Genomic DNA, 23,062 nt, shown 5'->3' with positions numbered 1-23,062 from the left:
GATTCGATTAGATAACTTTATTCATCCCGTATTCGGGAAATTCCATTGTTACAGTAGCAAGAGAGTGGGAATACAGACACAGGAAAAGACACCCTAGACATAAATAAATAGGTAATAAATAAATTAATATGCATGTTGCTGAAGTATATATATATATATATATATATATATATATACTACATATACATATATATATACATATATACTACATATACATATATACTACATATATACACTACATATACATATATACTACATATACATATATATATACTACATATACATATATATATATACACTACATATACATATACTACATATACATATATACTACATATACATATATACTACATATATACACATACATATACATACATATATATATATATATATATATATACATACATACATATACATACATATACATACATATATGTGTATATATATATATATATATATATATATATATATATATATATATATATATATACACACACATCGATGCACTTGTATACATATAGTTGGTCTTAACATTCAGCCATTTTTTTGTATGCATGTATACATTTAATTTTATTTTTCTGGAATAAAAATGACCGTTTTTGGGAAATTGGACTCACCGCGTCTCCGGCAAGACCTTTGTCCCCTGGAGGTCCAGAGTGTCCCTGCACGCCCTAAAATGAGAAACCAAAAAAAAAAGTCCTTCAGTTTTTAATGAACTGACTGGCAACGAATGAGTTAATAGCCATTAAAAAAAGGTTCTTACTGGAAATCCATTTGGCCCAATTTCACCAGGCTCGCCGAGTTTCCCCTGCCAGATATGAAGGACACTTTTTAATTTTACAAATACCATAATTATGTCATGGTATATCACGTAATACAGGATGATTTCAAAAACATTTTCATTCATTCTTTTTTTTTTTTTTTGCAGAAGTTTTCAAATGTTTTTTTTTGCATTCCAAGTCGGTTTACCTGATCCCCAACAAATCCCAACTTTCCTGGCGGCCCATCCGGACCCTGCAAACAACAGATTCCAGTGAGTCCCCTCCCCCCACAAAAAAAAATGCAAAACAGCTCGCCCAACGCTAACGAAGCGAGGACTTTTTAATTGGCTTTATTCATCAAAACAAAGGCTCTCATCAAAAAGAAGCTCCTCACATGTTCAAAATAATCTCTCGCACAAAACAAAGCGGATGAAAAGAGCTATTTATGACAACTGGTGCGAGATTGACTTTGCGCGGCGGACAAGATGTTGATCCAAGCGTCCAATTAGCCGATATCTGCTCTCCAAATAGACTCTGACATTTGATAAGCAAAGACTTTATAATAATATTTATATAACGGCGTCTGACAAATGTTACTTTGCTCACCTTTAGCCCGGCGGCGCCGTCTTCCCCAAACGCGCCATCTGGACCCCTCGGGCCCTCAAGAGTGGAAAAAAATCAAACATAAATAAAGCTTTCATCGACACATTGCGAAGAAAACGAGGACATTCGATGACTGATGTGGTTTTTAAACATCAAGTGACTTGACTTGGAGACATTTGTCTTCATTTAAGTCAGTCCGTCAAATCCAGATTTGGAGACGGTCGCTATTTTTATTTATTGCAATTCATCCCACAATGGAAACACTTGATAAAGACCGTTTTTTTTCCCCGCTATATTTGCACTCAAGCTGCTCAAACTTTGAAGGATCTACAGTATTTATATACGCCTCTGCGTATATCGTATTTTCTCGCATATAAGCCGTATTTGTAACTGAAAAAAATGATGACTGAATTAAGGATACGGCTTATATGCGCATAAAACTTACAGCATGGCTATACTCCTTTTCACTAGTAGATGTCGGCAAATTGACATTTAGTATTTGTTGGTTATTTTCTGTTTTGCAGTAAGAAAACAACCATTACTGGATTAATTACTAACTTTCTTTTGATATTGACGCTAATAATGTGCGTTTGATTAACACAGTATCTCAGAAATAGCACGTGCGATGATTTTTGTTAAGATTTTGTCTTCAAAGTAACACATTTTTACTCCCTATTAAAACCATGAATTGATTATTTGCGAGAAATTGTAAAAATTCAACGATTTAAAAGCAATTAAGGGTGCGGCCATACCCTTAAAATGGTTGAATTTTACAATTTCTCTACCGATAAAAAGCAAGACCATGAATATGTGTGTCACCACGTGACCCCCAGTTGCCCAGCAATTTGATTGACACGTCATGATCAAGACCAAGGGGCGGAGCTAGAAAATATGTCGGACTTCTTCCTACAATCTTTTCCAACACAATACTGATGGGATAGATTGCTCATGGTGGATTCGCTTTATGAATGTATTAGATTAGAGTAACACATTTTTACTCCCTATTAAAACCATGAATAGATTTGCGAGAATTTGTAAAAATTCAACGATTTAAAAGCAATTAAGAGTGCGGCCATACCCTTAAAATGGTTGAATTTTACAATTTCTCGCATATAGGCCACCCTCTTATTCACAATTTTCATCTCCGTATTCATGGTTTTAATAGGGAGCACAAATTTGTTACTTTGAAGGGAAAATCTTTCAAAAAAAATCATCGTACATGATATTTATGAGATAGTGTATAAATGGATTACTGGATTCCGAAAGGGTGTTGCCTGCACGTAGACAAATTCAAAAAGGAAGTCACGTGAGCGGTACAACCAGGAAGATGGCGGCGCCCTGAGCGAGCAATGGCAGCCACGGGTAAGATTTTATGGACTGACCTCCACACCTTTGGGTCCCCTGGTGCCACCTGAACCCCTCAATCCGGGAGGTCCCTAAAAAAATTGCAAATACATACACTGTAATCCGCATTGTCCAAAACCAAAACGTTCTAAACTAAGCTAAAATTTTAAGTAGACATAACTGAAAATCGGACTCTTTCTTAATTAAGTAAGTGGCTAGCATGTATGTAGCATTTGACTTACTGGGTTCCCTTCCATCCCAGGTAGACCGGTTTCTCCAGGTATTCCAGTATGACCCTGAAAGAACAAACGGAACTGCGGTGATTCCCTAACCTGATTGGTTTATTGCCTTAATCTGTCGATTTGAGAGAATTCAACTAACCTGTCAACTCGGCCTAAGGTTTCGCTAATCAAACATCGCTAGTTACCTTAATACTTACACTATAGTCTCACACTTTTAAAATGTAAGTGTGTGTGTGTGTGGTTCATACATTATCGTGACTGTATTGATTTTTTTACAGTAGATTTTGTGAATGTGAAATAAAGTTGAATTAGATTTCATATGCGTCTAGCCATCTAAAAATTGTAATAGTCTGTAAAAAATTGTAAGGTAACAAAATATTTACAACAATTGAGTCTGGAAACTTAGTGGTCCCATGACCAACAAAGGGCGCCGAAATGAAGGTGTTCAAAATCAAAGGAATGACTTCACAAGCAGCTGCTGTGGCAGGTCGTTTATGTTAGGCGAGGCTTTCGGCGAAACACTTCCGATCCAGATCAGAGCCTAATGATTGTTAAATGAACATGCTTATTTATTTCTATATTTAATAATACATAAATAAATTACTTAGTTTATTCATTTATTTACTTATGTATTTATTTATTAACTTATGTATTACCTATTTATTTATGTCTAAAATTTATTTTGTTGTGTCTGTATTCTTACCCAATTAATTAATTTATTTATTTATTTAATAATTAATTAATTTATTTACTTATGTATTTATTTATTAACTTATTTATGTCTAAAATGTCTTTTGCTGTGTCTGTATTCTCACCCAATTAATTAATTAATTTATATATTTAATAATTAATTTATTTACTTATGTATTTATTTATTAACTTATTCATGTCTAAAATGTATTTTGCTGTGTCTATATTCTCACCCAATTAATTAATTAATTAATATATTTAATAATTTATTTATTTATTTACTTATGTATTTATTTATTAACTTATTTATGTCTAAAATGTATTTTGCTGTGTCTGTATTCTCACCCAATTAATTAATTAATTTATATATTTAATAATTTATTTATTTATTTACTTATGTATTTATTATTAACTTATTTATGTCTAAAATGTCTTTTTCTGTGTCTGTATTCTCACCCTCTTGCTACTGTGACAATGAAATTTCCCGAATACGGGATGAATAAAGTTATCTAATCTAATCTAATCAATTTGCCATTTTATTAAAGCTTCTCCTTACCATGGACCCCGATTCCCCCGGAGGTCCGGGAGTGCCGGTTTTCCCGCGATCGCCCTGGTGACGAAAACCTCAGTTAGAACACGAAAAATAGAATGCATAAAATAAAGGAGCAAACCATTTCTCCGGCAGCGCCCATCTCCCCGGTGGTCCCCAGAAAGCCGGGTAAACCCTGACGGAACAAGACAAGAAGAACATTAATCGGTTTTTCTTTCATGGCCACTTTGCACGGACCAAAGCGTTTTTTACCCTTTCTCCAAAAGTCCCGACTTCTCCGGTTATCCCGGTCTCGCCCTGACAAAAAGGAAATGCATGTCATTTTTTGAGTGCATTGAGGAAAACATGCCATTTTATTTCGAACATTTGGATCACGCAAGAACCCAAGTGGGTTTCCGTGTTCTGGTGGTCTGACCTCGAGTCCGTCCAGGCCTCCAGGTCCTTGGAATCCTGGTCTCCCAGGTCTGCCCTGAACACAAAGCCACACCGAGAATGCGCTGCAGAATGAGAAAGACTTTCAACCCGGTTCTAAACATCGTTGCAGGTTGGAACGGCAATGCTAGCCGCAAAATTTGGATTCCAAAAATCATGTATGTAAGCATGTACATACAAACTCTTCTACACTCACACATCGGCTCAGTGAAACTGCTCATGGCCATTGTTGGCTTTTATTCATGCGTAGAACGTCTTGTTTTACCTTGTTTTGTCGCCGCTCTTTTGGTCGTCGGTCTTTTGGTCGCCCGTTGTCGCGGTCGGGGCGACCAAAAGACCGGCGACCAAAAGACGGCGACCAAAAGACCGTCGACCGATCGACCGGCGACCGATCGACCGGCGACCGATCGACCGGCGACCGATCGACCGGCGACCGATCGACCGGCGACCGACGACCAATCGACCGGCGACCAATCGACCGCACACGCTGTCAATGCATGTTTAAAACGCCATAACATTTCCAAAGGCATTCAATTCAAGTGGTCCGATTCACAGGACCGTTGAGTTTTTCGTCCAATTGCCACTCACCTCGATCCCCAAGGGCCCGGCTGGCCCGACCGGCCCCTCGTCCCCCTATTGAAAAGCAAGCGTCAGAACGGACGAGAAGACGGAAGAATCTTTCCTTAACTGTTTCTCACGTTGAGTCCAGATGTTCCTTGCGGACCGGGAAACCCTCGCGTGCCTTGCCTACCCTGGGGAGGGACGCCACGGTCAAATTCAACATTCGCCACATTTTACAAGGCGCTTATTTATGTACATGGACCGACCTTTGGCCCCTCGGGGCCGTTCTGACCCGGCGGGCCGATGTCACCTGGGAAACCCTACAACCAAGCATCATCTACACTATGATATTGTTATTAGGGGTTTTTTGTCCATCAAGTGTTTTATGTCCTACCTCTAAGCCAGGGGGCCCGGCTGGACCGTCGGGGCCTTTGTCACCGGGGTGACCCTAAAAAGTAGCAAGATCAATGTCAACAGAACCCCAAAATTGTATTACTAACTCATAGACAATACATTTCCACAGAGTGCTCGATATAGTAGAACATTTGTGTCAAAGGGGCGGCCCGGGGGCCAAATCTGGCCCGCCGCATCATTTTGTGTGGACCGGGAAAGTCAATGATGAGTGCTGATTTTCTGTTTTAGGATCAAATTCAAATGAAGAGTATAGATGTATATTAAATTTCCTGATTTCCCCCCTTTTAAATCAATAATTGCAATTTTTTAATCATTTTTTTCTGTTTTTAGTTCAAAAATCATTTTGTAAAATCTAAAAATATATTTAAAACATGCTAAAATAAACATTGTTTTAGATCTATAAAAACGGAATATTTAGGGATTTTAATCCAGTTCTTTTAATCCATTTATTAAAAAAATCTAAATATATCTAAAATGGTCCGGCCCACATGAAATCGAGTTGACGTCAACGCGGCCCGCGAACCAAGTCTGACACCCTTGTAGTAGAATTATTGTACAACAGACCAAATGCTAATACGGTAATCCCTCGATTATCGCGAATTCACTACTTTGTGATTTTTTTTCGCTATTAATTATCAATAAAAATATATATATTTTTGAAGTTGATAAAAATGTGAAAATCCACGCTGAAACTCGTAAGCGGAAGCCACTCTTGCTCCTAGGACCCGGAATTGGTGGCCAGCCAATCACAGGGGACGAAAAGATAGCCAATCATTCATGTTCACACTCATACGTAGAGGGAATTTAGCATACAATTAGCCTAGCATGCATGTTTTTGGCATGTGGGAGAAAACCAGAGTAGCCGGAGGAAACCCACGCAGGTTAACATGCAAACTTGACACAGTCGAACTGACCTGGATTCAAACCCAAGACCCCAGAACTGTGAGCCGACACACTAACCACTAAACCACCGGATTGCAATTTTTTTTTTTTACCCAATTCTGATTCTCCCTTAAAAAAATAAAGTTTAAGAATATTTAAGTTGAAAGAGACAAAAGTCTGGACACCCATGGGTTAAGATTATATAAAGCGCACCTTTAGTCCAGGATTTCCAGATGGTCCCGATATCCCAGGTGCCCCTTGGAGTCCCTAAAAAAAGTACCAATATAGTCATTGACACATTCAAACTCTGTCAAATGAATTAATTTACCTTGTCGCCTTTGAAACCCGCCTCGCCCGGTTCTCCGGGTAAGCCATCGTCTCCCTAACAAACACAAACAAAGACACACAAAACAATTAAACCATAAAAGTACAACATCAGCTTTGTATTTGTAAGCCACCCCGTGTCAAGTGCTGGATTTGAACAAGATTCAAGGTTAAGTTAGCCCGCTTCATGCACGATTTAACCTCTTACAGTTTTTGCCAAAATCTGCCAAAAATATCCTGTCCATCAAAAAGCATAATCACTGCAAAACCAGTCGCGAACCGCGGTTCGACTCCGCTTCAGACGCCGCGTAACCGCATTGCGGTTGCCGACCAATCAGAGCGACATACGCAAACTGTGCGAGTCATCAAAAATGTCAAAACTAATATCTATCAACCATTTTGCTTTCTGATAACACGTTTCGTACAATAACTGACGCTATTTATTTATGATTTGCTATTAAAAATATTGGTTGCATCGGTAAAATAATTCCAGTTATATTTAGTCTCACATTTTAAGCCTTTATAGAGGACTTGCCGCCCTTCCCAGTCAAAAATGGATTAGACTTTGGGCAAAGAAATTCAGCAATGTCAACCAGTCCTCCCTGTTTATATGAATTTGACAGCTAACCTTGTCAATAGCAGGCAATGAGTTAAAATCTATGAAATTACGTTATCACATGGTTATTGTGGGTGGAGTAGTCGTTTAACCTATTGACGGCCCTAGATGTCAAATCCAGTTGGCAGTAATCAATGCGTACATTTCGAAATTGGACAGACTACCGCTAAGCGCTAACGCTAAATTCACGTTGTTAATGAGGAGTTATGATGTTTGAGGATGAATATTGGGAGAAATACATGTGCAGATCACCTTATCACCTTTCAGTCCAGGTTCACCCAAATTTCCCGGCACACCCTTGAAAGCAAAAAGCAAAAAATCTGAGACATAGCAGGACATTTTCTGAAAAATTCTGCATGACCACAAAGACCGAGTCCAGTATTTACCTTGTGTCCTGCTCGTCCAGGTAAACCCATGATGCCAGCGGGACCCAGCTCACCCTTCAGGAACGTCAGGCATAAAAGACGGATGAGCGAGGACGGGTACCGTATTTACTTGCATATAAGCCACCAGCACCCTTAAAATTGCCTTAAAATGGTTGAATTTGACAATTTCTCGCGTATAAGCCGCCTAGTCATTCCCAATTTTCACCTCCATATTCATGGTTTCAATAGGGAGTACAAATATGTTACTTTGAAATATGTTCTTAGGAAAAATCATCGCATGGGGTATTTCTGAGATAATTTATGAATCAAAAGCACATTATTAGGGTCAAAATCATAATGCAGTTAATATGCCTGCCTTTGTAAATGCAAAATATCAAATGATTCCATTTCAAAAAAGAAAAAAAATCTATCTTGATGAAAACCTGATGCTTTTTAATGACAGAAATTACAATTATTTTTACCAGAAGTTTAACATGTGGCAGCCATATTGCTTTTAATGTCAAAATATCTCAATTCTTTTGATGGTTCATATTACTGCAATAGTTGTCACTTTTGAAAAAGAAATAAAACCGAAATTTCAAAATCAAAGCGACTCTGGCTATCTGTTTATCTTTTCTCAATTTTGAAATAAATCACCGTATTGGTCGTATTGTCTTGCGCCATGGCGTTATGGCGTTATGGCGTCATGGCGTCATGGCGTCATGGCGTTATGGTGTCATGGCGTTATGGCGTCATGGTGTTATGGCGTTGTTACCTTGCAGTTTCGTACATGTCATCTTTTTATGCGCATATAAGCTGTACCCTTGATTTAGTCATCATTTTTTTGTCCGACAAATGCGGCTTATACGCGAGTAAATACTGTGGACGGGCCCGTCGCGGTACTTACGAGTAGACCGTGGACTCCAGGTGGGCCGGGAGCTCCCAGGTTACCCTGAGAAACAAAAAAATTGAGGGATGAGACCCAAAGATCCGCAAAAGAATGAAATCTACCGGGTTTTAATTTCAGTTCGTCCCGCTGACTGGGCGCTTGGCATCGAACACACAGAGAGTTTTGTTGTCCCGGCCACGCCCCCTTCCTGTTCCGGAGCTTCAGCCATGCGGGGGAAAGATGGCTCAGCATGGCCACAATGGAAACCGAGATGAAGGCAATCGAATGTGACCTACTTCCTGCATTAGACAGGAAATGAAGGTGGGGGAGGGGGAGGGGGCAAGCTGCGAGCTCAGAAGATGGGAGTCCATCCCAAGAACTGGACACTGCCTTCGATTTTGGATCAATATGAAAGTTGCTGGATCCAAACTTTTGTAGACCGGGTTTTATTTTCCATGCTTTAAAGCAAGGGTGTCAGACTCGGTCGGGTTGGTTGGCGGGCCGCTTTAATGTCAATTCGATTTCATGTGGGCCGGACCATTTTAGGTATATTTGGATTTTTTTTGGTAAATGGATTAAATGAACTGGATTAAAGGCCCTGAATATTCATTTTTTAATAGATCTAAAACAATGATTATTTGAGCTTTTTTTATATATATTTTTTTAGATTTTACAAAATGATTTTTGGATTGGACATAAAATCCTTGCATTTGCTAGTACAGTGATCCCCCGAATAACGTAGCTTCAACTTTCACGGCTTCCCTACATTGCTGATTTTTTTTCTGTGGGAATTTTTTGTTAAGTACATTTTTTGGGTGTAAATTCATACAAATGTGAAAATCCACGCTGAAATTTGCAAGATAGGGGTGACCCTATTTCGCGGTTTTTCGTTTATCGCGGCCACGTCTGGTCTAAATTAACCGCGATAATCGAGGGATTACCGTAAATTGGTTTCAAAATGAACCCAGGTATTGTAGAAATTGACTTACGGGGTTCCCGTCCGGTCCAGGGGGTCCTCTCTCTCCGAAGTCGCCAGGAAATCCCTAAGCAGGAAAAACAACATAGTAGAGGTGAATTGAGTGGCGTTTTTTCACAGTCTTACAGTTATGCTTTCCTTCAATTAGGCGTCAAGTGTTTAAACGTTTGCAAATGACATCTCGCCACCGAGACTGGCAGGAAATTCCAAAGGCCATTTTTTGGCCCGCGAAATGCTGACCAAAGCTTGAATTTTCGGCGTTTTAAAAAAAAAAAGCTTAAAAAGATAGAATTTTCATTGTGCATCTGATCTGGAACATTTAGCTGATGCGGATAAAGCAATGAGCCGTAATTGGTGCAACATGAAGCCCACAGGAAATGTGGAAAATGTTGCCTCTTTCCAGAAATGCCAGTAAAAGTCGAGGTTTGATCAGAAACACATGCCCCACTTTAACAAATTGGCGACATTTTATTTTAAATGAGAGAATCCCAATGAAAAGCTTCAGTCATTCTCTTATTTGGACAAATAAATCACAGCTAGCATCGTTTTAAAATGGCACATTTATGCATAATAGGGGTTTCCAAACTCTAATTTTATTGGCGAATGATGAGTATGGCCCACACAAGCATCTTGAGTTCAACCTACAGTTCAGCTATCACACTAGTGTATGTGTATTTGTGTTTTTTTAATTAATTGGTTTGCATATTTATATTGTGCCTTTAATCATCTGTATGTAATTTCAAAAGGGAAATGTTTTTTTGTTGTTGTCGAAATGGTATGTTATGCTATGTGTTATGTTTTTTTTCAGGTTGAGTCAGTCACTTAAATAGTGGCATGATCAAATTTCCAATCAATGGAGGACATGGTTTATTATTAATTTAAAAAAATCCAATACAGTGGTTTCCTCGACATACGAGCAATTTGAGATACGAGTAAAATTTCGGGTAAATATTTGTCTTGAGATACGAGACAAATTTGGCATTTTTTTTTTCCAGTTTTTTTCCCCGTTAGTGCGAATGGCGGAGCTTGCTCGCTAATACGAGAGGAGTATACTGGCAAGTGGTTGTGCGTTATCCTATGAATTGCTGCTCATAAGAACATCATGGCCACTGTCTTTCCCGTCGCAACTCCCTCATGTAATGTCTCTATGAGCACTGGGCGGAGCTTAGCATTTTTTTCATTGTTTTTTTTCCCCCGTTAGTCAGTGCAGATTGGCGGAGCTTGCTCGCTAATACGAGAGGAGTATATACTACTTCTCGTTGGCAAGTAGTCGTCCGTTCTCCTATTTTGAGGACATTTGTGTCCATCATTTTGGGAATATTTTGAAGGGAAGACAAAAGCAAACAACCCTCGATAGGTTGCATCTTAAAGTCAGGGTGGAGGCGGGGCCAATAGGGCCAACCCGGGAGAAGAACGGTATCAAAATGTCAAACTAAATTAGAATTAAGTTTAGTGTAAGGTTAGATTCAACTTATTTTTGAGTGTGTCTGCATCGTCATCCAAGTTCATTTCAATTTGTTTATGTTATGTTACGAGCGTGTTGCCATGCAAAAATCCAATTTTGTCCCTAGCATGTTTCAGCGAAAAAATCCAACACCCCTATCGTGCGCATTGGGTTTTTTTCTTGGTGCAGACTGCTCACTTATGCTGACTCAGGGAAGAAAAGTACCATGACGCAAAGTCAATGAGCTCAGCGACGGTGAAATAACTCACAAGGAAGCCCGTTTTTTTGGCCCCCGCCGTCCAAACCCGTCCGCGGGGACCCGTCATCGCACCGTCGCCATTTTCCACGTAAGCCCCGGCGGGCGCCAAGCTGACTTTCAGGCGCCACGGACGACGGCGTTCGCCTGGCGTGCGGCTCACGAGAACCCGCGGGGCCAAAACCACAAGTGTCACTGTATCGTATTAGCGAAGATTGCTAATGCAAAACAAGCGCGATCCTGTTCTGCGGTTCCTCCAAGCTGCAGGAAATCGTGTTTGACTTCCACATTAAAGCAAAACAATGGACGATAAAACAACAAAATCCATTGTTTTGTAGTGAATTCATTTTTTTATGCTCAATGAGGGGTGTCAAACTTAAAGCCTTGGGCCGGAAGCGGCATGCTAGGAGTTAGCGGAGTTAGCGGCTCGTTCATACGAAATCAAATTGTTTTATTTTCTCAATTTTTGGGTGAGTTGTGTAATGGAATGCGTGGATTGGTCGCCAGGAAGTTCATATTTTTTGGGGGAAAAATACTAATAAATAAAGTTTTACGGTTTTAAGTGCGATTGAGTTCAAAGTGAGTTGGACACCCTGTGTTTGATGTTCATGTGGTTAAAAATGTGGCTGTGCTAAAATGAGAGAAAACTTTACCGGCCTACCCATCTCGCCCTTCTTCCCAGCTACGCCCGGAAATCCCTGGAATGAAAAAGACAAATGAAAAAATTACAATTCAGCAGAATTTTAGTCAAAGCGATATAATCTACCACATTTTTTTTGGACTACACCATCCAAAATAAAGGGAGTGGGGGGCTATATCGCTAATAGGGTAACAAGTTTAATGAGTGTTATTTTTTTTAATTGATCAGAAACCAAGAAAAAAATCCCAAGTAATATATAACATAGCCAAACTTTATAAAAACTGCAACTTATACTCCAGAGAATGCGGTAATTATAATTCTACAAAGCAGAATGCGGCTTTTTACGGGGTACTACATTCATTTTCTGTACCGCTTATCCTCACGAGGGTCACGTAAGGGTGCTGGAGCCTATCCCAGCTGACTTCAGGACACTTTGAATGGAGACAGGGCAAAGAAACAGAGCTAGGGCCAATTTAGAGTCTTCCATTAGCTTAGCATGCATATTTTTGGGATGTGGGCAGAAACTGGAGTACCCAGAGAAACCCCACGCGAGCCCGGGTAGAACATGCAAACTCCACACAGTGAGGACCCACCTAGAATCGAACACTTGACCCCAAAACTGTGAGGCGGACACACTATCCACATGCTAGGGGCAATTTAAAGTGTTTAATTATCTTAGCATGCATGTTTTTGGCATGTGGGAGGAAACTGGAGTACCCAGAGAAAACACGCAAACTCCACAAAGTGAGAACCGGCCTGGGATCGAACCCTCGACCCCAGAACTGTGAGGCGGACACACTATCCACATTTCCGTCAGGGGCAATTTTAAGTGTTTAATTAGCTTAGCATACATGTTTTCGGACTGTGTGTGGGGGGGAACTGGAGTACCCGGAGAAAACACGCAAACTCCACAAAGTAAGCACCGGCCTGGGATCGAACCCTCGACCCCAGAACTGCGAGACCACGGATTGGGCTTTTTTGGGGGGGGCGACGCCCCGGACACTCACTCTCTCGCCATCGGGACCGGGAAGGCCAACGAGCCCCGGGATTCCAAGGGGGCCCTAAAGAGACCAAGAACCACAGTCAGGTGAAAATGTCAACAACATCCCGAGCGAGTTATTAAAAAAAAACACAGTGGCGATGGATCACATCAGCTGTGATTGTTGGATGGGGGCGGAGCCAGGCCTTGAGGCCAGTGTATATGCCCATGGACTGCATGGTGCTGGCTTCCACGATGTAGTCCAAGGGCACATACCCTGGCATCGAGAATCTCGGATGACATTTCTTGCCCATCTGCTCGCTGAGGAAAGTATCCAGTGGTCAACTCAAAGGACAGCGCCACCACTACTTGCAAATTTCATTGGTTACAGAAGCGGTTCCGGTTCTTGGGTTAATCGCAAGCCGGGATTCGAGAAACCCTAAACCACAGGTGTCAAAGTGGCGGCCCGGGGGCCAAATGTGGCCCACCGCATCATTTTGTGCGGCCCGGGAAAGTCAATCATGAGTGCTGACTTTCTGTTTTAGGATCAAATTAAAATGAAGATTATAGATGTATATTATATTTCCTGATTTTCCCCTGATTAAATCAATAATTGCAATTTTTTAATCCATTTTTTTCTTTGTGTTTTAGTTGAAAAATCATTTTGTAAAATCTAAAAATATATAAAAATATTTTCTGTTTTCCACTTAAATGGAACATAATTAAAGAAAAATTTGGTTCCCTTTTGCAATGAAAAACAAATTATTAAATAAATGATTTTCCCTTACTAAGAAAAAAAAGCTAAAATAAACATTGTATTAGATTTATAAAAAAACGCAATATTCAGGGCTTTTAATCCAGTTCTTTTAATCCATTTACTAATTTTTTTAGATATAATATTTAGATTTTTTTATTTATAAATGGATTAAAAGAACTGGATTAAAAGCCCTGAATATTCCATTTTTTTATAGATCTAAAACAATGTTTATTTGAGCTTTTTTCATATTTTTTTAGATTTTACAAAATGATTTTTGAACTAAAAACACAGAAAAAATGGATTAAAAAATGACAATTATTGATTTAAAAGGGGGAAAATCATGCAATTTAATATACATCTATACTCTTCATTTTAATTTGATCCTAAAACAGAAAGTCAGCACTCATCATTTACTTTCCCGGGCCACACAAAATGATGCGGCGGGCCAGATTTGGCCCCCAGGCCGCCACTTTGACACACGTGCACCATTCCAAGGTCCCCAATACCACTACCGTATTTTCACGACAATAAGGCACACTTAAAAGTGTTAAATTTTCTCCAAAATAGACAGGGCGCCTTATAATCCAGTGTGCTTTATATATGGAAAAAAATGTGTCATTCATGAAGGGTGCGCCTTATAATGCGGTGCGCCTTATAGTCGTGAAAATACGGTACCTAAACCCTTTAAAAATGACAAACATTTTGTGTAAAACACACTAAAAAAACATAATAAAATGATTTATCAAGCCATTAAAATGAACAACAAATACATGGTAAAACATTTTCCATAAAAGCCAATATTGAAAAACCACCATATTCAATTTGACACTGGAAGTGTATATTAAAATTGTTCATATTTGACTCACCTTTTCTCCCTTCGGACCCGGTTCACCTTTCGGCCCAGGTAGACCCTGAATGTCAAAAATAGGAGGGCGCAGGTTATGTTTTTTCTCCCAAAACGAACAAAAACAAACCAATCTTTGAATGTACGTTGACAATCGCGGTGTTGGAATCATTCAACGGACACAAACTATGAAATATTTGGGGTAAAAAAAAAAATTGGAACGGCATGTTAGCGGTAGCACTTGGACTAAAACGTAAAATCTTTACAGCTGACCAGATGGTATTTTTACAAAATAGGTCGAATATTTATGATCTTAAGTACTTACAGTAACGCACACGTAATGTGACGCTGACCCGCATTCTCCACATTTATGTAAATATCTCACAGATGTGGCAAAGTCAATCAATCCAATTTCATCGAGTTTTTAGGCTGACGTCGCGTTCAACGTTCCGACCCGATGCCAGCGAACGCATCGCGGCCACGGCGAAGCCAGTTCGCAAGATTTGTCGATTTCGCGACGCGCTGCGTCGGCTCAGTCGCAGTTCGCAGGTGGTAGGGGGTGCTAAAACCTCATCCATCACCACGTGTGCGACCACCCGACCGGCGGAGGGCTCTCGTGCGAGACCCCCGCGTGAACCTGAACGCCACGCAGACGCCAGAAACAGTCGAGCGCTTCGTGCTAAAGGTTAAGTCAAGTTTAAAAAGGTAGACAGACTTCAACTTCATTTTTCACTTTTTGACGTCATGTGAACTTTTTGACCTCTGGCGACCAATCACCGTTCGCTTCTCAATGGAAATTTCATGTACTAAATCAGGGGTCGGGAACCTTTTTGATGGAAAGAGCCATAAACAATTCATATTTTTTTAAATGTTAATCCTTGAGAGCCATGCTCCGGATTTAAAAGTCAACATACATGAAAATGTGTGCCTTTTTTTAGTCATTTCACCACTTTTAAAGTACAAAAAGTCTTTGAATTCTTTTGACAACATTGTTACGTTGTTGCTAATCAATGAGTATCAATGAGAAAATCCATGCAAAAGAGTGTAATGGAAAAAAAAAGATTATAATGCGCTGAATGCCATAATAGCAACGTAACGCTCCTATTCCTGCGCTTTCTCACCAGCAGTTGCCATAGTTTACCTCACAGGTTAGTGGCGAGCCATATGCACCCATCCAAAGAGCCATATGTGGCTCCCGAGCCATAGGTTCCCTACCCCTGTACTAAATACTACATAAATAATGAGTTGAGTACACGAACATAGAACATATAAAATAATTTAAGAAAAAAAATCATTCGTTCATTTTCTGAATCTCTTATCGTCACAAGGGTCGCAGGGGGTGCTGGAGCCTATCCCAGCTGACTCCAGGCACCAGGTGGCAACACCCTGAATTGAACAATCAGTCACAGCTAGGGGCGATTTAGCATACAATTAGCCTACCATGCATGTTTTTTTGGGATGTGGGAGGAAACTGGAATACCCGGAGAAAACCCACACAAAGCCGGGGAGGGGAGAACATGCAAACTCCACACAGTGAGCGCCAACCTGGGATCGAACCCGAGACCCCAGAACTGTGAGGCCACTATGTCATCACGAAATTAAAAAAAATATTTAAAAAAAAACTTGATATATAGAAAATTTACTTGAAAAATAAAGCTAAAAATGGGAATATCCTGAAATTTAAAATCATACAAAGATTTTTAAAAAGAACAAAAATGAAGTAGAATTATATTCATTCATTTTCCAAGGGTCACGGGGGGTGCTGGAGCCTATCCCAGCTAACTACCCAGCAACCTAAAGTTTCCGCTACGAAACATCACTGCTTAACATAAAAACAAAGGACTTACATATCTAATTTTGAAGTTTGTGTGTGTGTGTGTGTGATTTTTAATTTTATTTTCCACTACATTTTTTCTGTACGCCGCCATATCTGTCAAAAAGATTAAAAATCCCTTTGCAAAAATACGGTCAAACCGTCCGAGTGGACGGATATGACGTGCGTCTCTGCGTGTGTGCGTCCCTAGATTTACTGCACCTGCCTGCCAGGATAACCTTTGACCCCGGGGCTTCCGTCGGCTCCTTTTTCACCCTTTTCCCGTAAAAAAAAAGAAAGAAAACAGAGATCAGCACAAAAGCGACAAAAAGGAAGACGATAAAGGATATGATATCTATGTAGCCCAAATACTCACAGGTTCACCAGGCAGACCGGCGGGACCGGGATGACCTTTTTGACCCTGTTGAATAAGAACAAATAAAAAATGTCAATTTTTTTAAGAAATGGAGGACGTTCACATGAATTCAGAGCTTTGGAATTTCCTAATGTTGCTATTTTCTTGATAAAGGGAGCAGAAGACTGTCAAGAAATTATGAGAAAATAATTGCCTGGAAATCTAGGGGGAAAAAATAAAAACTTAGTCAGTGCAAATGGCGGAGCTTGTTCGCTAATATGAGAGGAGTATACTGGCAAGTGGTTGTGCGTTATTCTATTTTGAGGACATTTGTGTGCATCATTTTGGGAATATTTTGATGGACAGACAAAAGCAAACGACCCTCGATAGGTTGCATCTGAAGGTCAGGGTGGAGGCGGGGCCAATAGAGCCAATCCGGGAGAAGAAAGGTATCAAAATGTCAAACAAAATTAGAATTAAGTTTAGTGTAAGTTTAGATTCAACATATTTGTGTCTGCATCGTAATCCAAGTTCATTTAAATGGGTTTATGTTTTGTTACGAGCGTGTTGCCATGCAACAAAGTCTACTTTTAGTACTATTAAACACATTTTAGTACTATTAAACCACTAGTTAGTTGTTACTTTGTTAATAGGTGGCGAATTAGAACAAATAAAAATGTTTTTCCAATCCAATATCCTGTTTTTGGTGTTTTTTTCAGAGGGTTGGAACCAATTAATTAGTTTTTAGTTCATTCTTTTGGGAAATGTTCATTTGAGTTACGAGTAAATCGACATACGAGCTCAGTCCTGGAACCAATTAAGCTCGTATCTCGAGGTAATCCCTCGATTTTCGCGGTTAATGTAGACCAGACATGGCCAAGATTTTTTTTTTTAACTTCAGTGTGGATTTTCACATTTTAATGAATTTACAACAACAAAAAATCCATCAGAAAAAAATCTGCAATGTAGCGAAACCGCGAAAGTTGAAGCCGCGCTATTCGAGGGATTACTGTAACCACAATCAAGATGAGTCAGCAATTTTCAAAAGAAGTTGAAGAAGAAACCTTTAAAAAAAAAAAAAAACATAAGGAGTCTTTGTTTGTCTTTTGGTCAAAGATAGAGACCACACAGCGAGTCACACGGCGTGCTTCAAAATCTCTTTCCATTGCACAAGAACGTATTCCCTCTCGCTCAAGCGCCCCCTTTTTTTCACCGCCGACGCGTGCTGGCCAAACAAATGTCGCGAACGTGTCGTCTCGCCGCACAAAAAAAAAAGAAACCTCAAGAGCGTCTTTTCCAAGGGGTGCGTCATCCAAAACTTGGGAACTGCAAATACTCCCTTTGGGGACGGCGTCCCAAAAAAACGTCAAACTCGCTCAAGAGACGGTCGGCAGAAATAAATAAATTGGAAATCCGAGTCAGGGAAATGGCGCTAGGTCAACATTTTACAGATTTGACATCTTTTCCCAGCCGTGGAATTTTGGTGTCGTCTTTGTTGCGTAAGCAGTTTTTGGGATTTCCCGATTCGAGAACAAGGTGACGCAATCCACTACATTCAAGTACTTAACTTACATTTTTCCATCTTTTTTTCTATTGCAAAATTGAACAATACACATTTTTTGTCTTCATTCATTCGTTTTCTGAACCATTTTATCCTCACTAGGCTCGCGGGGGGTGCTGGAGCCTATCCCAGCTAACTACGGCAACCAGCCAATCACGTGGCAACAACCAATCACTCATGGCCAGGGACAATTTAGTCAACAATTATATATATATATATATATATATATATATATATATATATATGTATATATATAGATATATATATATACACATATATATATATACATATATATACACACATATATATATACATATATATACACACATATATATATATACATATATATACACACATATATATACATATATACACACATATATATACATATATATACACACATATATATACATATATATACACACATATATATACATATATATACACATATATATACATATATATACACATATATATACATATATATACATATATATACACACATATATACATATATATACACACATATATACATATATATACACACATATACATATATATACACATATATATACATATATACACATATATATACATATATACACATATATATACATATATACACATATATATACATATACACACACATATATACATATACACACACATATATACATATACACACACATATATATACATATACACACACATATACACACATATACACACACATATACACACATACATATATATACATATATATACACATATATATATATATACACACACATATGTATATATATATGTGTATATATGTGTATATGAGTGTGTATATATATGTATATGTGTGTATATATATATATATACACATATATATACATATATGTATATATATATATGTATATATGTATATATATGTATACATGTATATATATGTGTATATATATATATATTTTTTTTTTAATTGCTTAATAAGGGGAATTGCAATTATGAATCAGGGGAGAAATTAGCCAAGGTTGACAACTATGAGTATGTTAATGAAAGTTTTGGTGGAAAAAAAAAAGAAGAAAGCTGATGAAGGGCACTTGAGGGAATTGTTGTGGGATTTGAATCCAAAAATGCTGAGTCTGTTTTTTTTTTTGGAAGGGGGCGGAGCTCCCCGAGCTGGAACACGACCCAGATGATTTGCGAAGGAGTTCCTTGCTTGCAGCTGTGTGCAATCAAGCGTCTGCTGGCCGGCCTCGAGCCCAGCCGAGCCCAGCCGAGCCGAGTCGAGTCGAGCCAAGGTCATTGCGTCTCTTTCATTGCCGCGAGATACGCCAAAATACCACGTTTCTCTGCACGCGTGACAAAGTTTAACCCAGATGTGTCCGGCCTCCCGCCATAATCCGTCGGACGACGCCCAGCGAGGGAGGACTGGGATCGGCGTTTTCCCATGACGACGCGTTCCATGACTCATGGGAAAACTAAAGATATTCTTAAATGAGCGGATTTTTGGATGTTCAGAGTTCACCGTTTTTATATCGATAAGGAATTTTTATGCATGGGATTTTTCCTTTTTTAGTCTTTGCATTGAATCGGTTACAATCCACGGCTCCACGTGTTTTCGTATATGTTGCATATCGAGCAAAAATAGGACGGCGAGTATGCGAGGCAGGTGTAAGAATTTACAACTTCCTGCGCTAGCCATTTGGGAAAGGAATCAATGGCGAGCCCGCGGGAGACGTTAGCGCTGGCTGGAAACAGCAGCGTTTGGAGAAAAGGGCCAAGGCTAAAAAGCATAAAAAGTACGGCACAAGGTTTGCGGGAGAAAAGTTGGCTGTTCATCAGGGATGCACTTCTCAAAAAAAGCGACCAATAACAGCGACCCCAAGAAGAGTAAAATTTCGGGCAAATATTTATCTTGAGATACCAGACAAATTTTGTTTTACAAGCATATATCAGATATGTAACAAGAGCACTGTCTTTCTGGTCGCAACGTCCTCGTGTAATGTCTCTACGAGCACTGGGCGGAGCTTTGCATTTTTTTCGGTGTTTTTTTCCCCGTTAGTCAGTGCAGAATGGCGGAGCTTGCTCGCTAATACGAGAGGAGTATATACTACTTCTCATTGGCAAGTGGTCGTGCGTTATCCTATTGTAAGGACATTTGTGTGCATCATTTTGGGAATATTTTCAAGGGAAGACAAAAGCAAACAACCCTCGATAGGTTGCATCTGAAAGTCAGGGTGGAGGCGGGGCCAATAGAGCCCACCCGGGAGAAGAAAGGTATCAAAATGTCAAACAAAATTAGAATTAAGTTTAGTCTAAGGTTAGGTTCAACTTATTTTTGAGTGTCTGTATCATAATTCAAGTTCATTTAAGTTTGTTTTTTTATGTTACGAGCGCGTTGCCGTGCAAAAAGACTCCCTCCGCCAAATCCTGTCTAATTTTAGTACTATTATACCACTAGTTATTTGTTACTTTGTTAATAAATGGCAAATGATACCAAATCAAAATGTTTTCCCAATCCAATATCCTGTTTTTGGTGTTTTTTCAAAGGGTTGGAACCAATTAATTCGTTTTTAGTTGATTTCTATGGGAAACGTTCAATTGAGTTACAAGTAAATCAACAACGCATTAAGCTCGTATCTCGAGGTACCACTGTATATCCACTATTATGTGAATTGAATTGGATGGGATAACTTTATAACTTCATTCATCCCGTATTCGGGAAATTTCATTGTGACAGTAGCAAGAGGGTGATTTGACAGAACAACAAAGCAAAAGCACAAAGTACAAAGCAAATCAAAGTAAATGGGATCATTAAGAATCACCAAATCAAATCATTAAGACAGAAAAACAGCAAAAACACAAAAACGAGCGAGAGTTGACGGCTGTGGACGAATGCTTTTATTGTCATTATACAAGTATAATGACATTTAAAGCTTTCACCACATTGTTCCTTATTAAATAAATCAAACGCAAACTCATCACCCCGACAGCATAAAGCGTGCTAGCGCACTAACGCTAACGCAAGCTGGAATCTGACTGGCAGATGGTTAGCGAGTACTGTAAATCCATAACGCAGGCGCCTTCCCAACAGCCTTACATCAACTTTTCTTTTTTTTTTTTTGGCTCCCAAAACGTTCATTCCAGTTCAGGGCAGGGAGAAGACTCGATATTGCGAGCTCAGCCCGTCGAGACGCACCAAAATCGCACACGTGGGCCCGCTAACGTGTTGCAGATGCCTCCTCGCTATACAGACACTCCCCTACTTACGAACGAGTTAGGTTCCGAGCGATTGTTCATAAGTTGAATTTGTTCGTAAGTTGCTCCGGTGCTATATTTTGTATTATAATTTATGTTTAAGGCCTATATAAGTATATTGAAGGTTTATATAAGTGCATTTGTATGTTTAAGGCTTGTATAAGTAACACGCATTGGTTTGTACTGAAAAAAACATTTAATAAAATGGAGAGAATATGCACAGTACTGTATAGAGAGAGAGATTTATGTATTAGAAAGTGGCCGAAAGAAGCGATCTAACGACGATTGCACAGTTTTCTTCTTTTTTTCATCATAAATGATGCGGTAGCACTGTATGGCATCATTCAATTGATTTGCAAACTTTGTGCAACGTTCAATATTTGGGTCCTGCTGCTCCATCTTTATGTTTATAAATGGTACTGACGGTCGAACGATTCAATGCCCGTGAAACGCTCACCACTTTCTCACGCGCATCAAGCTTCGTTATTATTGCCACTGGTTTCAAATGAAATGGCTTGCCTCTTCCTTGCAACTCCCTCAATAGAAGCCTTTCGCTTTTTACCAACCATATTGAATAATGGATGCACGAGATATTTAATGATACAAATGAAAAAGGTTCTTTGCACACTGGAGATACGTTCACACACTTCCGCATTGCAACGAAGAAGAAGGTAGATGCTGGGTGAGCTGAGCTCTCACAGCGCCAGGCGTCGGTCGGTATTAGCGGCGGAAAGAAGTACTACTCGGAAAAAGGCGCAAAATACAAAATTGGACTTACGAACATTTTTCGACTTAAGCGCAATTTGCAGACATGTTCGTATGTACCGTTGTTCGTAAGTTGAATGTTCGTAAGTAGGGGAGCGTCTGTACTCCACTAAGCGCAAGCACAAACAAACAAGGTTTTGAGATAAAACAGATGCGTCCTACCTTTCGCCCGTCTTGGCCAGGCTCTCCGGCGGGGCCTTTCACCCCTGATTCTCCCTGAAATGAGAAAGTGGGTCACATTATTAGACGCGTTATACATCGGCGCCGGCCGGGAAAGTGTTGCGACGGCGGGAAGTGAAAAGAAGATTTTTTGCGGTTGAAAATGTTGGTATTTTCAGTGTTCGTTTGGGTTCGAGTCAGGGTTTATTGCTAGTTCATTCCAAAAAATATATATTTGGTTTTATGGAGAAATACGGTGAAGCCGAAGGTATTTTATATTCTTTTTAATTAATTTACATTTTATTAATTATTGTTAGTCTGCAGTCGGGTTGTTGTTGTTCTTGTGGACATTCACTTTCAGTCTTAATCCTCTGTATTAAAATTAGCCAAGTACGTAACGATCTTGAATTTGGATTATGGTTTATTATTTTGTATATTGAGGCTGATTGATTAATTGTGGAATTAGCGTATTTACACGCATATAAGCAACCCCCACGCATAAGCCGCACCCTTAAAATGGCCTTAAAATGGTTGAATTTGACAATTTCTCGCGTATAAGCCGCCCCCTGATTCACAATTTTCACCTCCATATTT

General features: G+C 39.4%; 1 protein-coding gene across 1 annotated transcript in view; it reads right to left on the bottom strand.

Annotated features, from left to right (window-relative positions):
• Positions 1–23,062, bottom strand: part of LOC144074305 (uncharacterized) — a 67,798-nt gene that overhangs the window by 27,316 nt on the left and 17,420 nt on the right. The window contains exons 8-33 of the mRNA XM_077600671.1: positions 22,472–22,525; positions 16,759–16,803; positions 16,605–16,658; positions 14,592–14,636; positions 12,997–13,050; positions 12,003–12,047; positions 9,663–9,716; positions 8,650–8,736; positions 7,806–7,859; positions 7,672–7,716; positions 6,808–6,861; positions 6,693–6,746; positions 5,578–5,631; positions 5,450–5,503; positions 5,321–5,374; positions 5,211–5,255; positions 4,606–4,659; positions 4,443–4,487; positions 4,312–4,365; positions 4,197–4,250; positions 2,951–3,004; positions 2,747–2,800; positions 1,368–1,421; positions 970–1,014; positions 764–808; positions 618–671 (exon numbers count right to left, since the gene is read on the bottom strand). Coding sequence (XP_077456797.1) covers positions 618–671; positions 764–808; positions 970–1,014; positions 1,368–1,421; positions 2,747–2,800; positions 2,951–3,004; positions 4,197–4,250; positions 4,312–4,365; positions 4,443–4,487; positions 4,606–4,659; positions 5,211–5,255; positions 5,321–5,374; positions 5,450–5,503; positions 5,578–5,631; positions 6,693–6,746; positions 6,808–6,861; positions 7,672–7,716; positions 7,806–7,859; positions 8,650–8,736; positions 9,663–9,716; positions 12,003–12,047; positions 12,997–13,050; positions 14,592–14,636; positions 16,605–16,658; positions 16,759–16,803; positions 22,472–22,525 — 1,365 coding nt within the window. The remainder of the gene's footprint in view (positions 1–617; positions 672–763; positions 809–969; positions 1,015–1,367; positions 1,422–2,746; positions 2,801–2,950; positions 3,005–4,196; positions 4,251–4,311; positions 4,366–4,442; positions 4,488–4,605; positions 4,660–5,210; positions 5,256–5,320; positions 5,375–5,449; positions 5,504–5,577; positions 5,632–6,692; positions 6,747–6,807; positions 6,862–7,671; positions 7,717–7,805; positions 7,860–8,649; positions 8,737–9,662; positions 9,717–12,002; positions 12,048–12,996; positions 13,051–14,591; positions 14,637–16,604; positions 16,659–16,758; positions 16,804–22,471; positions 22,526–23,062) is intronic.

The sequence above is a fragment of the Stigmatopora argus genome, chromosome 5 (genome assembly GCF_051989625.1).
Source record: "Stigmatopora argus isolate UIUO_Sarg chromosome 5, RoL_Sarg_1.0, whole genome shotgun sequence".
NCBI classification, from domain to species: Eukaryota; Metazoa; Chordata; class Actinopteri; order Syngnathiformes; family Syngnathidae; genus Stigmatopora; species Stigmatopora argus.
Note: the sequence above shows the minus strand (reverse complement) of the source record. Positions and strands in the feature narration are given on the sequence as shown.